Here is an 18,149-nt window from a genome sequence, read left to right as displayed (position 1 = left end):
TATGCTCAAGTCCCACCTGCTTTCGTCCTTGCCCGTCCAGGTGTTTTCAGGCGCACCCACCCGCTTCCCCCCTTCATCTGCACTGCCTGGGGGCTGCCCTACACCCGCAGAGCAGGGTAGGAGCCTCCCTGAACACTGCCCCGTCAGGGAGTCGGGGACACTCAGGACACGGGTGCCCCGCAGCTTCAGTGGCACAGGCCAGTTTCAGCCACCATTTTCCGTTCTTTTTCTATTTCTGAAGAGGCAAAGCTTCTCCTGTGTCAAAGGAAAATCAATCGCTTGAGGAGTAGTTCATATTCATCCTTGGGCTTCGTTATAAATTAGATTCGCAAGTTTATCGTATGGGGTCTCGATTTTAGAAAAAAAAGGCATACAGCACTTCTTCTGTAATCCTTTAAAACACACTGGTGGCAAGTCTTCCGCAGTTTCACTGAGACATTGTACACACTACAAAAGTGCAGGAACATGAACTGCCTTCATCTCGTGACACCAAGAACTGAAAGAAACAAACTCCAAATAGCTTCAAAAAAGCTATGAGCATGTAATATCATTTGTAGGTCCAGAGGATCTCCACTTGCTACTTCAACACATGCCACAATTAAAGAGGTGAGAGGGTAATTTAACATTGCTCCTTCTCTTTCATGAAAGATCCATTACATTTAGGTATTTCTTCAAAAAGCACAAGGAAGCAAGGTATTTCAAACAGGCGTCGTTCTCCTGTTGACCATGTTGACATGGAGTCCTTCCTTAAATTCCTTCTGAAGGAAGTTATGAACCTGCAGAAAGTTGGCCTCTTGGTCTGCGTTGTAGCTGGCAGCAGTTGTAACCTTCAGAGGCTCTCTGGAAAGGGTGTACATGGAAATTTCATTCATGGGAATGGTACTTGCTATCTTCATGCCAACTGGAGAAATGTCTCTAGATGGGGAAGGTTCTGTAGATCGAGAACTGGATCTGGACCTCCGCCTCCGGTATCTATAACTTGGCATCCTGGCATAAGGAGAACTGGAGGAAGTCTTAAGGAATTCCCTCTTGGTCTTAAAGCGCAGCTCTTTGTTCTTCTCAATATAAATGTTCACAGCCAGAACGCCTATGGTCTCAGCCACAATAAAAGACAAGGCTCCAAAATAAAAAGACCAACCATAGTTGTAATGGTTCTTTTTGTCCTCATCTCGCTTGTCGCTTGGGTCACCTGCATTGCTTGATATGTAGACAATGATCCCTATGATATTACTTAGTCCTGGAGAGAGAAACATAAATCAGTTACAAGGCTGGGAAGGCAAACATCAAAACTGTGTTGCTTTTTGGACTTGAATGGTTCATTTGATTTATTTATTCTTTCATTTAGGTAAAGATTTCATTTATTTATTGAAAAGAAAATAGCAGGCTCACATATGGACACCAAGCAACGTCCTTCTGCACATGGTCATGGCGGTTCAAGGTTGCCCACAAAGATCCCAAAGGTCTCAGCAGAGCAGGATCTGTTCCCATCACTTTGTTGCCATTGTGGGAACAAAGCAGCAAATGGGAACTCGCTAAAACTGTTAGTGGGATTCTAACATTCAAAATAATAATAAAAACACATTTTGAGCTCAGGGCTATGGCTGTTCACCTTGATCAACATAAGTTCTCTTTTACTCTGATGAATTTTCATCTGAATGCAGCATGCTTAAATCCGGGCTTCAGGGAACGATATTAACAATGTGCCTGCCTCTCTGAGATGTTTCTTGTGTGAAAAACATGCTCCTATTATCACAGGTGAATTTTTCTCCCATCAATTAGAAGAGAAAAAATGCCCTGGGTGTAGGAGGCATCTGATTCAGTTTTTAATACCTTTTAAGTAGAGTTAAAACTGCATGTAGGCTACCTTAGCTTCCTGAAATTTTATTTCCAGGAAAGATGAAAGCTTTTTCAAGTTTTACTTATTTTGCAGCTTCAAAAAGAGGTTTGTATTTTAAGAAATATGCTTAGTGTGACATTGCCAGTGCCCTCAATCCAGGTTAGAGTATATTGAAGAGAAATGCCAACATGCTTTTCAATGGGAAACATAAATTCGAAGATTTGCATCAGGCCTGAACGCTAAATATGACTTGCTTGCCTTGCGCTTGCTTTCATCAGGAGTGAGTAAGGCAAACAGGATTTCCTCCTTTGCATATAAGCATGTTGGTAGCATAAACTTATCAGCGGTGTAAAGCTGTTTACTCGAATCCATGATGCAAGAAAAATGCACTAAGGGGATCTGAACCGAGGAAAGGAAATTCCAGAAAGAGCAGAAGAGCTCGGGATGTGACAGAGCATCTTTCTGAAGTGGGCTCTGGGCACTTTTAGAGAACCCAGCCTTACTGTGGCCCAGCTAGATGATTTTGGGTAGCCTTGCTGCTCGAGGAAGCGCTCTCTGCCAAGCCCTGGCTGCAGTTTTGCATTTTCAATTTAGGACTCCATTTCAGGGAGAACATACCTGCTGCAACAAAAAGAATCCCAGCGCTGAGAATAATGTTGTTTTTGCTATTGTAAATCCTCCCCGCTCCGACACAAAGTCCTCCCAGCAACAGTAATATTGTGCTTAGGATGGGGAACACGCTGGAGGCACGGACAATGCCTGAGGGGGAGAGAAACAAAAAAATAGAAGACAGATAATGAGCATTTCAGATGCCTCTCCAGGTGCTAGTATGGAGATTACAAGGTAAACTTTCCAAAGGTAACCCTGGGCTTTTGCTGGAATTATCGCCAGTTCTGAATTTCTGGGCAGATTTTTTAGGGCCAAGGCTGTGAGTAGGTAGTTGTAGTTAATGTGACAGAGACAAAGCAGCTGTGGCTGCACTTGCTTCTCCTTCAAGAGGTTTAACTTTTTGGTGCTTTCTCCTAGGAGGCCCTAATGGGACATCACTGCGTATGGGGCAGGTCTGACCACGCACAGAGGGCACCGCGCATCGTCACGCAGGGAGCCGCTTCGGGGCTGGCTCGAAACCCCGCAATGTGCAGAGCTCTGGGGACAGCATTTGCATGTCGAGATGTGCACAAGGTGAGCAAATTATAGCTTATAAAATCTAGTGTTCATAGCACAGCCAATAATGCTTCTTCTCTCAGTGAATACTCAAGATATTGAGGCCTCTCCACATTCTGCAGAAGATGTTTTAACAAGCGTAGCTCAGATGTTTGTGTTCCGTTTCCTGACAGCTAAGTGGAATCATTTACAATTCTGTGTGTTTTAGTCCATTCATCAACATAAAATCCCTGAAAAAAAATTCAAAATACTACTTCAAGCCAGCCTTCAAAATTGGGTCACTGACAGGCTAAGAAGCAATCAAAAGGGAAGCGGAAAGGAGGAAATGAAAGGATGCAGGAAGAATAAACAGGCAGAAGGGAAAAGAAGGTGGTGTAAAAGCAAAAGGGCTCAACTTGGCACTTCCTGAAAGGCTATAGAGGAACTAAGTTATATTGTTACATATATGGAGAGGTTTCTTTGTGGAAGGGGAGATAAAAGGCAGAACATGAATGCAGAACACAATTGTGGAAAACCAGGTTTGCCCCCATAAAAACAGGGGGGCTGGTGAGTGGGATGGAGGCAAGCGGGGCCAGGGATGCTGCAGGCTGCTGGGGGCAGAGCTTTGTCCCCAGCACCCTGGGGAGTGCTGGGACCCTCGGAGCCCATGGAGAGGAGAAAACCACCATCTGGCCCAGTTTGCTGAGACGGAGCCGTTGATGGTGTGAGCCCTCCTGGGTGCCGACTTGCTGTGTGCCAGGCACAGCGAGCGGCCCCCTTCTTGCACGGAGAAGCGGCCAGATGTCGCAGCCGATGTTTTCTCGCTCTGTGCTTGATGGCAGAGGTTGAAGTGCCATCTAACCTGGCTATTTACCAGAGCCACTGACTGCACGAGGGACAGGAGTGGGTGTTTAATAACAGCATCGCTCTTGCGTGTGCTGCAGCCCCCTGCTACCCACATTCTGTACCCAGGCCCCAGCAGGCTGGTGTGACACACATAAAAAGACCTTCCTTGCTGGGAAGCCTTTGCTTGTATCGATCTAACAGAGTGAGAAAAGCCCTGTGGTCTCCCACCATAGCTGCTAACATTGCTACATGGGTCTCTGCAGACAGGGCGTTTTCTAAGCAGCCCTAAATCGATGCAAACACTCTGGTGCATTGCTATGCAGGTGGCATCCTGCAATAATTGGCAAGTCCAAGTAACGAGGGTGTAAGGTCACTAATCAAAGCAGGACGAGTGCTGAGAGCGCGTTCCGTTGTCCTGGGGATAACCCAGCACGCGCACTGGGAGGTAATGGTGCCTGGACTCTCGGGTCTGTTTCTAGAAGAAAATTTTGGGGAAAAGATTCAGCCTCTTATTCTAAGGATATGACATTTGTGCACTCAGATACTAGCAGCCCCCAAATCACTGGCTACTTATTAGTGACCTGAAAAAGTAGCACTGGCTTTAAAACTACAGTAGCCTTCTGTGTTTTGTGCTTTTTATATTTTATATTCACTCTGTTTATAATGGTTTCAATTAAATTTAAAAGCTTTCCTAAAATGCTTTGGTCGCATTATTAGAAGGACCTTGCTAGACATGCCAAATACACAGTGCGGGTTGCTCTACTTCTAGTAATAAGCTCCAGAGATAATTTTTCTTTATTAGGTAATTAATGTGAAGAGAGACAAAACATATGGTTTTGTCTTCCTATACAGCCGTACAGGGCTTTTCCCTGAAATGCATACTTTTAGCTCTGCAGTAGAAAAGGAAGCTCATATGTAACATGCAGAATTTACATATGTCTCCTGATACTGGTAATAAAATGACAGCATATCAAAAAATATTAAGAGACTCTGGTTTCTGTTTTCTCTCCCACTTTTTTTCTTGTTTACCGTGCTGTCTGCTCGCATCGGCTGCTGTGCACCACGATCTGTTCTGACACCTCCTTTCGGAGGAGGCTGCGGCGTCGGAGCTGCTCCTCCCCACGGGGCTGCGCGCTCCAGCGTTCGGCTCCCCTTCCGTTCGCTTCAGAAGGGCAGAAGGTAAGAGAGCACGCGGGCTCAGCTTTGAAAATGTGGTGCTACAGAGCCCTGGGAAGAGGTGCACAGAACTGCAGAAATGCACATGAAAATGGGGGCCCTGCTCCTCCGCTTCACACACGTGCTTTTGTGCCACGACAGACCCCGCAATGTCCTCACAAAACTCACTGACTGAGTGAGCTATGGCAGTAAGAGCAGCTTACATTTAATTTGCCACAAAGGGACATATATAAGTGCTTTGATGTGGTGCTGGATGGGGACAGCTTGATTTCTGTGTGGCTGCAGAAATGCAAGAGGAGCCCCTGCATCACAGCGTGTGTGCAAGGGTGGGTGGCAGCCCCTGTACTGACATGTGAAGGGGATTTTTTTCTTTTAAGATATGCTCGGAGCGCAGTGTGTTATCATTGGGGAAGATTGAATAGGAGGGGTCTTGGATAAGCTGCTTTGCACATATTAGTAGTCAGTGTGGTTGTCATTTGTGTGATTTTCCAGGAAGGAGCCTGAATGACAAACGGGAAAATCCAGACTCTTGCTCATCCTCTGACCTAAACCCCTTAAAGCAATATTTTTTTTCATTGATTTCAATAGGGTTCGAACCAGGGCTTGATTCTACTAACACTCCATAACACTTACATTTATTTGATGTCCATATTAGGTTGGTAATTGTGGAGCAGCCTGAAATGTCAAAAATGCTGCTCTTCCAGGAGGACAATATACACAAAATGAGGCTGTGTGGTGCCCTCACCTACACAGCTCAGAATTTGCCTGCAGAGAAACTAGTTCTTCCCTTTAGCTGATATAATTAAAAATGATAAGGGCTATTCCCAACACATCCCTTCAAAAGATTTCTGCCAAGAAATGGGTAAAAAGCATGACAGATGATATGGAGGCAGCAGATTGCCAAGGTGTTGCAGAGAGGGCAAGGATGAGGAGCATCGTCTCAGATCTCCTTTTAAGCAGGTTGAAAACATTCCATGTTTGTGTCTAGCTAGCTAATCATTCAGTCCCCATTACAGATGTGTTTGAGCTCTTTACTGCTGGAGTTAGAGACATAACCTTTCAGTAATCTCTACTGTCAGCTGCATGCATTTTAAGTAGAACTGTGCTTTTTTCTCGTAAAAGTTAAAGAAGGAGAGTCCTGTTTTCTATACAGACTATGAAAGGATAAGCTATCCTTTGTGGTGGGGAGCAGCTGAATTCTGATTTTGCAGAATTCATAAAGGCTTGGACCAAATTATTTTTTAGATCTGGACTTAGTCACTTTGGAAAATAGACTTTAGGGTCATTAGTCACAAGTATACTTGCAATTTACCCCCCTGCACTTAGAAAGCATGAAATCCTTGTCTTACTGAGGAGCTCTACGCTGTTTTTCCCAGTTCTCTCTTTTCTCCAAATAAAGAAGGCATAATACACATTTATCAAGATCCTACTTAATTGCTCTTTCACTTACAGCCCTTTTACTAATGATATTTTTTTCCTATAGCTGACTAGGAATCAATTTAACATTAGTTCCAATGGTTTGCATGAAAGATAAATGCATCCATGCTCACACTCTGCTATTTTGCTTAGACTGAGCACGGAAATCATGTCACACAAGCACTATGACTGATCTAAATTGACAAGAGGAAAGATGAAAAAAAATCTAGGTTTTTCTCGTAACTGTACCTTTCTAAGAGATTTTTTTTTCTTTCCATCTTAGCAAACAGAAGCTGTTTCCCAGAAATGAGCAGAAGGACAAAGTGGTTTTCTAAGTACCTTTTTTTCAGGTAATTAATAGGAGCATAATTAAAGCATTTTGAGTTGCTGTATGCATGAGCCAGCAGCCTCATTCATTGCTCCCTGAAGCTTTCCCCACACCTTGTGAACTGTGGTCCCTTTCCTTCGTAAAGGGCATTTCTTTTAGCTTCACTGCTCTGCAAAAGCAACAACTGGGTGAGGGATCAGTGTGGAAGGATATAACCCACATTCATGCTAAAACGTTGCTGTTATCTGCATAAAACTTAGTTTCCTTCTCAAAATCCAGTAGCTCAGTGTCCCAGCAGCTGCAAAGGATGGGGTTGTTTCTCCTCCACAGTGATGCCCTTCAGATCCCTCTTGGAGCAGATGGCCAGATAAGTTTTAGAGAATGGGCACCAGAATCGTGTGAGTTGCCCTGGCTGGAGGAAAGTTGTGGCTTGTATTTTCTGCAGTCTGAACTGGACATAGGTTATGACTGCTCTTTGCACCTAGTTTGGGCTAACCTCTTGCAATGAGTAAGACTTGAGTTTGACTTCACAGAAGAGGAAAGGAAAACTTTCTGTCTACTTCTGTTAAGCCTGTGTATTATATATTACTTTTCAACTTACGGAGAAGGTATTCTGAGCTGTCATGGTCATAGTCATTATCTTCAGGGAAATGGTTGATTCGGAAGCAATGTCCTTTGTAGATTCCTAAATGAAAACAAAGCAAACATAATACGTACATAACAGAACCATGTAAATGAGCTTCTGCTAGCTTTCCTTTTCCTTCCAAGTTGTATAAGTAAATCATTTACTGTAGGGTTGGTCAACATTTTTTTTTACGCCATCAAGAAACCACTTCTTAGGTGACGAATTGTAGCCAGTCTGGACTGAAGCCTTTCCCTAGGAAGAGAGAGCCAGGACTTGGGTTCTTTTGCTTAACAGTGCTACTAATACCATTATCTTTTTATTTTTTTATTTTTTAACCTCTCTGTGCTTTATCTTATCTGTGTCGTACTTATCTCACAAGGATACTGCATTTGCAAAGCTGCTTTTTGTTCCTACAGTGACTGTTGCTATGGGTTCCTGCTCCATGGCTGGTGCTCCGGGCTGTTACTACGGTAAACGCAGTAACTTTATAGTGCTGAACACCTCTCCTTTCTCGTTCCCAGGGGAGCGTCGGGTTCCCGTATCAGAGATGCTGACTGTTTTGCTGTTTGAGGTTTCTTCCATAACTCTCCAGGCAAGAGAAACAAGCCCGTAAATATATTCTTGCTGTAATTTAAACCTGTATATCCCTTTCAATTTTGGTTCAGGTTTTAATGGGCATATATGTTCAGTTAACCATAAGCCTGTACAATAAGTCATGAGCATGAGCAAAGCCAGCCTGGACACATTGGTTCAGCACATCTTCCACCTGGGTAAAGGCTTACGTAAGTATTTTGTGTTATTTTATATCACGATTAGACATCTAGTCTTAGCTGCAACGTGCTCGCCCAGACCATTGCACAGCCAGCTACGTGGGGACACAAGGGTTTCTGTCCAGAGAGCTGACTGTGGGAGTGAAGCCCCGAGGTGCGAGTCTGCCTTGGTGCTTTCATTATTCATTAACCAGGGCTTTCATGCTCAGCAACAGATATCAGCCAGGATGAGCTCTCTTCTGCACGCGAGTATTTGGTGCTTACAGTTCTAGCTGACAGAAGGATTTAAAAATCATCAGTTAATGCTACTTTAACAGAAGCCCAGCTGCAGTCTGCAGGATATAGCTGTGGATTTATTTTACTATCTATTACCGATGATTGCAAAGATCTTCTCAGAAGCATTCCTAATCCATAAGATTTCAGTTGCACCCTGTGAGCGTCAACCACGGGCCTGCTGCTCCAGTGCATTAATTCCTGCAGTGAGTGATGTGTCTACGCCACGCTAACGGCTCAGGCTGGCTCTGCACGGCCTTTCAGAGGCTGAGCACGACAAACACGTGGCCCTTGCAGCGTGCGGGATCGACCCACCTGCGCTGGCCGCAAGGCAACAGGAGCGCTCGAGCGGGAGCCGCTGCCGCGCTCGCCCCGGCAGCCCTTTGGTTGCCGTCGGTTCTGTGTTGCTCCTCATGGCTCTTCAGCAGGGCAATGCAAAATGCATGTTTTAAAGATCCCAGCACTTATTTTTATGGCATTTCGCACAACGGATGTAAATCTCTCCCAGCATAACTGGGCCTCTGAGAGTGGGATGGTCATTTCTTTGCGCGTCTGCATTGTGGTATGGCAATTTAGAGGAACTGTATGTAGAGGATGTCTTTTCTTCCTATTCATTAAAGAAAAATCTAAATAGTTTTCTTAATGCAATTTCCTGTGGAAATAGGCTTGTCAATGACACTGTGCCCATGTGGATATCGATGGGGTGGGTTCCTTCCCCAGTGCCATTTAAGGCAGATAGCTGATTTTATTGCAGTTTGGTAGAAAAATAGAAATATAAGAGATCAGTGTGATCCCACAAGTCTCCTGAAACCGTGCCAAAAGGAGAGCGGACTTTCCACCTAGGACTGCTTTGCAAGCCTGCACATTATTAGATACCAGAGCATGGGTGCAGACAAGAGCCCAAATAAATGTCTCACTTCTAGAAAATCAATTAGGAGATGAAAAGTGCCGTGTTTCCCAAGCCTCTTGTGTTTGCAGTACTGATGGATCAATGGATGGTTTTGCTTTCTGTAAAACAACCTTGTGTTATTAGACTCCTGAATGCAATGGACCCCTTAGCAAGCCTTTTTCTTCTGATGTGGCCAGGAAGGCAGGAGCCCTCCCACTGGAGGACTGGACAGATGAGCAGGATACTGTGGGGATATGTGAGCAAGGTCCAGACTTTTCCTGTTTTATGGCTAAAGACCTTAATTTCCACCTGATGCCTTGCACATGCAAGTAGACTATCAAATCTAGTGGATGTGATAAACAGAGGATAATTAGAAATAGTCCCTGATGAAAATTCAAGAGAAGCTCAAAACTCTCTTTCCATTTCCAGTTTTTGGGGGTACTGAGACTGGCCATTCCAGCCAGGTTTTCCCGAGATAGCAAATGGCAGTGAAATGTGGACCTCTGTCAAAGTCCGGGAACCCAAAGCTTTCCTTCAAATAGTTTTGGTGTGTTTCAAGTCATGGATATTGGTTCAGGATCATCTCTAGCATCTATGGAATTTGATAGCTAATAACAGCAACAGACTGCATAATTTTCTTTCACAAACATAACAGGCATCGTATAACTCATTGACAGCTTACTAAAACGTCAGTGAGGCTGGGAGCTGATATCAAGAACTCTAGTGATCTGCTGGGCTGAGGGCTCTTTCCATCCACAATGTATCAGAAATAAAGTTGTGCTAGGAAATGTTACACACACTTTTTTTTCTTTTGGTAGCAATGGACTTACTTTGAAACTCAGATTTGGGAAGAATTAAAACTAGCCAGGCTGGAAGCGGCTCAAGGAGTGCATCAAGGGATGCTACAAAAGCTTCCCTTTGCTTATGAGCCTAACAGCAAACAAACACAAACATAGAGATTTGGTAAAATAGGCAGCTCCCTGCTCTAGCATGGAAAATGATAGAAAAGGGATAAAAGCCATGGGATGCAGGTGACAGAAAAGGGCCTGCCTAATATTTGGCTTCAATAACAAATATCCTCTGGGATCTGCCCAAGCCCTGCAGGCTTTAGCCATCTCCTGAAGGGCTGTGTTCAAATGGGGGTGCTCAGGAGAGGCTCCCATGGCCCCACCACACCAGGGGGTGGCGGGGAGGAGATTTCTTCTTCCTTCGAGAACAGGGGTAGGCCCTGATGCAATTTGGAGATGGAGTATTTACCTTCTACTTCCCTATCCACTAGGGAGAGATGAATAAACGGCAATCACTGCCTAACAGATACTGAAATATTGAAAAGCACTTCTGGATGCCTCCTGAGAGCAAGAGCTAATATCCCAATGAGATACCATTAAATGCTACTTCTTTTTTTAAATGATTACTGATATGTTTTAAATGTTTTTAGAAATGCAAATATTATAATGCAATTTTTTTTCCCCATAATAATTTCATTCTGAATTTTGAGCAATGATTTCGGGATTTGGTTTAGTGCTAGTGAAGAGAAAAATTTGCTAATATGGTGCTGACATTTTAAGAAAAGAGACTAACTGTTGCTTTGTCTTTGCTGGTCCTTAGAAACTGAAACTGGTTTGTTAGTCTGTGCTTTCCTCTGTGTTCAGACTTGTCACCTACAACATTAGTACTTCCCAACCTCACTAAGTGTTGTTCAGATAACTATAATTAGTGCGTGACATAGTCAGATAATGTGGTAAGGGGAGGAATGTAGTGCCTAAGCCAACATTAAGCTTAGCTTTTTTGTTTGGGGTATCAAAGACACAGGGGTTTTGAACAGTAAATCAGATTAGTGATCTCAGTTCTGATGACACACTCTCTCCCCCTTGCTCTCGCTCCGATAATCCTTTAATTAAGGCAGGATTGTGCACGGTGGCTCTATTTTGTGACCAGTGAGAAGGGGTTAATGCTGTGGGACGCCAGCTCTGCTCCCCCCTGTTCGTGAACGTGCACTGAGCAGTATATCATCGCTGGCCAGCCCATCAGGCCATTGCTTTCAAATGGCTATTGCTTTCAAATAGCTGTTTCCCATGGTTAGTATTTAGTTCCCTGATGCACAGAGAGTGTTTTCGCAAACATTTTCAGCACTGGAAGATAAGAGCCTTTCAATACTTGATGATATTTGTCAAGGCAAGCTTTACTTTTGTTTTCTGCCTCCTCCCCATAATTCTGTAAACTACATACAACACGGTCCTTCCATAGCATTAGTGTAGTGTTGTCATTTAAAATAGGTTTCCACCATGCAAGACGCTAGCAGCTTTACAGCAGAGGCCCTTGTCTGCGGGGTACTTCTGTCAATAGCAATTTTTGTCTCTCTGCTCTGAGCATGAGCTTACGGAAGGCGATATTTGATAGCAGTGGGAGACACATGAGGATAGATGGTTCTAGCTGGTCTCCCTCGTTCCCCATCAACAGCTTCTGCAGAGCCACTGCTTGATTAACTGTTTCACCTACCAGCCTTCTCCCCTGCTCGTGCTGGTGAGACGGTGCAGCAAAACCCCAGGCTGGGCCTGTCTGGGAAGCCTTTCTGGCTGTCTCCCAGGATGCTAAACATGTGCAACCTCCTTGGGTTCCGTGCCAACACAACACATTCCTGCGCTGAGAGCACAGCGACATGGGGCACACGTGTGCACACTATTTATAGAGCCTCGCTGTGCAGGGGCGTGTGTGCGCGGAGCGAGCGCTAGGAATGTCAGCCTCCAAGAGCTCCAGGGCGCCACTGATTACCTGCAGGCAGGTAAACAGGCAGGGCAGGGCTCCAGCCTAAAGCCACACTGCCCAGCTGATTTCATTTTGACAAATGCAGATCTTCTGGGAAGACTTAAAGAAGTATAAGGAACAGATTCTAAAGGTCATTTTACAGCAAGTGTGCTCAGATACAAGAGATGCAAGCTGTAAGGAGCTGACAGCATATTAAAAATAAGGCAATTAGTAAAGAAACAGGGGCGAGTTAGCCCACTGCTTCTGCGCGTTGCATCTCACATTGAATTCTGTGCTCTTGTTCTGGAGCAAAGAGCAGTATGATTTTTTGCTAACACTTGAATGTCTGAATGTTTAAATGACAACTTTGCTGAATTTATCAGCACCGAGAAGGCTGAGTGACGGATAACAGCCCAGGCAACCTGGAGAAGAGCTGCATTCACAAAGTTGGCTGGGCATGGTGGCTGTCTAACCAAACCCATATGGGGACTGAATTTCCTTAATGGCAGGGTTTTGCATTTCCCTTTGACAAAAATGTAGAATCTCTATTTATAGGGAGTGAGCGTGTGTCAGAGCTGGACTCTGTCGGAGAAGCAGAGAGACAGTTATATATTTTTTTTTGCTTAGGAAGATTTCTCTGCTGACAAGTTCTGAAATCTTTTGCAGTGTGATTTGAGCTGCAGTGAGCAAAGGAGATCAGACATGCCAAAAAATGTTTCTCTCCACAAAATTCACAGTGCTGAGTCTATCTGTGCACCGTGTTCTTTTCTTTGCCTTTTTAGCAGCAAAAACTACACTATCTCAGTGGATTGACACAACAGCGAATGGAGCCACTAAGTGAACTTTTTTCCCCCTTCATTCTTCTTATCATAAAATAATGCTTGGAAAGAGGAATGGGTGATGTGCCAACCATCCATGATTTCCTTCCAAAATTTGCTCCGTGGCGCTGATGGTCAAGCGCAGGGTACTGCTGTTCAGGGCCCCCCACTCACACCACGGGGAACAGAATTAGATTTTTTTTCCCTTTAACTTGGCACTTTCTACATTAATTTGTGCAGAGCTCGATTATTTCTCTCCCGCTGAGAATTTCATAGACTGGTACTTGACTTAGGCAAGCACGGATCCTGGGAGGCTCTCCTGGAAGGTCTCTAATGGTGTCGTTATGAGGGACATCACGCGCCGTTGGATGCAGGCAGTGCGTAAAGCCCAGCGCGTGCGAACCCGCTGCCCACACGCCGTGGTGCCGCTGCCGTCACTGCCAGGGCGAGCAGGAACCCTCGGGAGGTGAAGTGCACATTTATTGGGTGTCTGCCTCCGCGAGCAGCTTGGCTGTTGCGAGCGCTCTGTGTTTCACCGTGTAGATTGCTGTTGGAAGTCACTGCAGAGCCAGACGCTGTCTGACACCCCTCGAGTCCTGACAGACAGGCAAGTTTTTGTCCGTATGACAGTTTGTTCATATTTCTGGTTCTTCCTGAGAGGCAGTTTGACAACGTGCACGGCTCCTGCATGGGGTTGTTGTCGTATCCTTGCCAGGATAGACCTTGTTTGCAGAGAACGCTTAGGATGTAGAAAGATGAGGAGTGTAGTCCTGTAAGTGCAACTAGTGAGGTACCACAAGTGAGCTGACTGCATGTAGCTGGGAATGTCATGTTTAGACCACAACAAAATCAACCCAGCTGAGTCTTTAAAGGGATTTTTATCCTGAATCTTAACCGTCTTTCTCTATAGATGCCAAGAGAGAGGAAAGATAGCCCTGGTTTTGTCCTCATAAATGTCCTTCCTTTCTTCCTCTGTCTTTCATTCCATATCTTTGAGTCTCTCATTGCTAACAATAAGGGATACAACTGCTTACTGTAAAGGCTAAGGAGAGAGGCAAAGAGAGCTAAGGGCCAGAGTCTGGTTCCAGTGGTGGGTTCAAATCTGGGTCTCACCCAGTCACAGTGATACCAGCACCTCGTCTTCTCCCTTGTTTGCTCTCACTCTGTTTCCTGGACAAAATATATATATATATACTTATTTTAAAAGGTTGGAATGTATGAAATTTGCCCCCCTTTCTTCTCTAGGAACTGTCAGCTCTTAGAAACCCTTTGGGTTCTTCTTTTGATCTCTTTTCAATTGTCTGGTGGGCAAAGCAAAGCTCCTCCTGGAGTCTCTCCCTTTCTTATCTTCTGCTGCAGGAAGAATTCCGTCGTGTTGGGGTCGTCTCCCTGCGCTGCCGGCAGACCCGTGGCTGCTCCGTGCGCTCCCTCCGTCCCCTTGCTGCCGAGCGGATAATCACCAGCTGCTTCTGACTCGCACTGCATCTGGCTCCTCTGCACAGGGCTGAGCTCCAAAGCCCCTTTGCGGTTTTCAGGCTTTTCACGGGCCTTTCTTCTCAGCCGTCTGCGTTGCCCTCCTGCCTGTCAGAAGTGCGTTTTCGCTAGGAACCCTTCATGCTGTCAACATGCTCAGTCCCACCAGCTTGATCCTCCAATTAACCCTCCTCCGCTTTTTCTCTTATCTTCTTACACCAATTAATGCTCCCATCTGTATTTATCAGACACTTAGCATGAGAACAAGGCCTGTTTTACACCACCATTCTCAAGTATTTCCTGTAGGATCTTACAATGTTTCACCATCTCATCGGCACTTTGGTAGGGTCTCATCTTGTTCTCCTTTACTGTGTGCAGTATCTCCTCAGTGCTCCTCAACAAAGTCCCCTTCTCCTGTCACCATATCCCTGGCCTTAATGGGGGCAGCCCGAGAGGCGTCTTGGCTCTGCTCCTTGTTTTACTTTTCTCTCTAGCATGGAGCTTGTGCTCCACATTTCTGCAGAGCCGTCTCTGCTGACTTGAGTGCCGATTTCACAGCCTTAAATAGTGAGGTTCCTGCTTGGGCATCCTGACCTTCATGTCAGGGACCCACCCTTTTCTCTTCTGCTGCTCTTGAGTTTCCCATGGCTCAGATAGGGCATCTGAACTGACCTCCACCGGTGTCCGTGGCCACTTGCCATCGTCCCAAGAGCTTGGCCACGGAGGACGAGGAGATACATATCCCCTCTGGGTGCTGCAGTCTGACTTCTAGTTCTGGCATGAGCTATTTTATTCACCAAGCAAATTTTATTTGGTCATTCTACAATTCAGGACGTAGCACCCCAAGTATTTGCCTGTATACCGCCTGTAAAAGCACATCCAAATTATAAATTACTTGCACTAGGAGGCATTCAGGGAAGCGCCTCTGAGGGCTCAGTTGTTTTTCGTTCACATGGGGATGTGCAGCCTCAGCAGTCGATCTTCAGCTGGGCGAATATCATCAAAGCGGTTGTGCATTTGTGTTCCAGTGTAAGACCCGAGCAGATGCGGGGAGGATGCCTTGCCAAAAATTTCGTTAAAACACGATGACAGCCTTTTGTTCCATATAAGGTTTTATTTGAGACCTTGAGTCATGTTAGAAAATCCATGGCAGTGGAGCTCATTTCCTGAAGCTCCCCCTCACCTGCACATGTGGGAGCTAATAAAACACATCACAGCGTCTGGCTGCTGTCCTTTACATTCACTTCAGTCATTACAAAACTGCTGCCAAAAGTACTAAGTGTCCTTGTGCTACCACAGTGAATATCAATAGTATCAGGGAAATGTAGGACAGCAGCAAAGGAGATAAGATTTGATGGTGTGTTATGCTTTGTTTTGAGCCACTTATTTTCCATTTCCATCTTCCAAGTGCATCATAGCCGCTGCTCAGGCATCTCCCTTTGCCCCTTTGGGCATTGCTGGCTGCCTCCTTACAGCCATCTGCAATTTGCTCCTTATTAACCACATCCTCTTGTGCCATCCTCTTGGATAGCGAATTTGGGGGATTCTGTGTCTTATTTTAATCTTCGTTGCCTCTTTTATTGTGCGTATCAAGGGAATGAATCTGTGTTTTTTAAGAAGATGCACTGACATGATGTTCGGTTTGCATTTAGTAAATCATCTGCACAGGGAAATAGGGACAATTCCTCACCCTGAGCCTGTCTTGTGATTTGTGGGCCGTGTTGGTTGCATTGCTTGAGGAACTTTGCAAAATCAGAGCTAAGTTAGCCCTGAGTCGTAACGCGTTCCCATGCCTGGCTGAATCCCAAGAGTCTGTCAACATTTCTAGCTGTCATGGGGTTGTTAACTCACTTTTCTGTGTGTGCTTTTCCATATACCACAACGGCCCACACTTTCTGTATTCTGCCTTCACACTTCATCTCATCCTGCATCTCCTTTATCCCGGCAGCCCAGAAGTTTGTCTCATCACTCATTTCCATATTTTGCTCCTCTGCAACTTTGCCAAAGCTGTTTCTGTTCATATAAGTTCGCATAATCATTCTCTTTCTTTCAAAATGAATTTAGAAACTTGATAGAAAACTACATTAGCGTTTTTTAGTTTTTTTTTTCTTTTTTTCTGTCTTAGCTAACATTGGTCTCTTGAATAGTTAGCTCGAGATTCACAGGTGAACATCTTCATCTGTCATAGCTTCAAATGAGAGCCAGTCTCCGCAGAGTTTCCTGCTCTTTCTTACATTCTGGTTCAAAATGCCTTAATTTAATGAGGTACTTAGTACCCAACAGTGCTTTTGGCACAATTTGTCTGGGACTAACATATTATTCATGACAACTGTAACTATACAGCTGGACCACCTTAGAGAGCATGAGAAATAAGCCGCGGTGGCCCATGTGCAAGCGAGGATTGAGATGTGTGTTAATTTGGACCAAAACCCCAATGTTTTTCCAACTTCCATGACCCTGGCATACATTCACCAATACTAACACAGCTCCTCCAGGCAGACTGCTGCCAGTCCATCAGTCATTATGAGATAAATTAAATGCCAAACTTTATGGGAGGCAACTTTGAGAACAGATAGTCATTTTGTCTGAAGAAGTATTCATATGCTGCAAAATGACAAATTGTGTTTATTTTCACATTGTCAAACTGTGCTTTTTTTCCTGTGCTGGCACAATTGGAATCAAGTTTCCCTGAAGGGATAGTTTATTTTTTATCCATCTGGTTTCCCTTACTTCAGTAAGTCATCAGTTCTCCCTCATTAACATGGTGATCAACCAGGACGTGATGGGTTCACCTCTTATGAACACAGCATGTCTATAAAGCCTATATCATGGCTCATCACTACCTGGGGAAGAAATTTAAGGAAATGGACATTGATGTCTCTTCAGAGTCCCTCGTGGCTTTATAATTTAAGATGGTCACATCTGGGGAATTAATCCTGCTCTTGAACTACCGCTCTAGAAACACACCCAGCATAATGCATGCTGCTGCGTCCCCTGTATTCCCTACACCTCAGCTTTCCTACACACACATCCTTGAGCTATTGTCTTCTCATTCTTAATTTCTACTTTCAGACTGTCTTAAACGTTCATTTTTAAGGTTCTGAAATGCCTTCATTTCAAACAGGCAGGAAAGCTGTGATTTGCAATTGCCATATACCAGCCTGGAATTTAAGAACCAGCCCTCCAGAGCTGGTCAGTAGGAGGAATGGCTCATGTTACTGATCCTCCTTGTGTGCTCCCTCAGTGTAGCAGAAGCTTACACGGCACCATGCAGCAATTTCTCTTCATAAAACAAATTATCGTCTGCTCTAATAGCAATGACCATCTCTAACCTGGCACCTAGGACCAAACTCTTTCTTCATGAACCACCTTTTGGCTCTTACCTGCTCAGCTCCCTGTGCAGGTCATTCATGCTCCCCCGCATTAAAATCTTCTCACGAAGGAGTTAAGATTGGAAAGCTGTGATATAGGAGCTCAGTAATTAACTGATAATATATAGGATATTTGGAAACTCTGTAAATCATGTCAAATATCCATGTCGCTTCAATTCATGTTGATCCATCACAAGATGATGCATTAAAAAAAGGGGGACTGGATATTGAAGAAGCACTAGGGAAATTTCACTTCATAAATCATTTTAATTGAAGGGAATGCTTGCAAAATGTCTGGCTTCATAAGGCAGCGACCTTGAGTTGGATCTGAATTCATTTTGGATCATGTCTTCCTCATTTCTATGCCAGCTTGTTGAGTTAAACATAGAAGAAAAGTCTCTAGAGATTGATCATGCACAATCAGTGATGCAGGACTGAA

At 44.6% G+C, this 18,149-nt stretch overlaps 1 protein-coding gene across 1 annotated transcript in view; it reads right to left on the bottom strand.

The window, feature by feature from the left end:
* Window positions 1-300: 300 nt before the first annotated feature.
* The window catches only part of CACNG4 (calcium voltage-gated channel auxiliary subunit gamma 4), a 36,529-nt gene continuing 18,680 nt past the window's right edge, over window positions 301-18,149 (bottom strand). The window contains exons 2-4 of the mRNA XM_088537262.1: window positions 7,348-7,431; window positions 2,456-2,596; window positions 301-1,237 (exon numbers count right to left, since the gene is read on the bottom strand). Coding sequence (XP_088393388.1) covers window positions 699-1,237; window positions 2,456-2,596; window positions 7,348-7,431 — 764 coding nt within the window. The 3' untranslated portion in view covers window positions 301-698. The remainder of the gene's footprint in view (window positions 1,238-2,455; window positions 2,597-7,347; window positions 7,432-18,149) is intronic.

This window comes from Tinamus guttatus, unplaced genomic scaffold, assembly GCF_059628265.1.
Source record: "Tinamus guttatus ecotype Peru unplaced genomic scaffold, ASM5962826v1 Tinamus_guttatus_pri_ptg000045l, whole genome shotgun sequence".
Lineage (NCBI taxonomy): Eukaryota > Metazoa > Chordata > Aves > Tinamiformes > Tinamidae > Tinamus > Tinamus guttatus.
The sequence above is the reverse complement of the archived record's forward strand: the minus strand, read 5'-3'. Positions and strand labels throughout refer to the sequence as shown.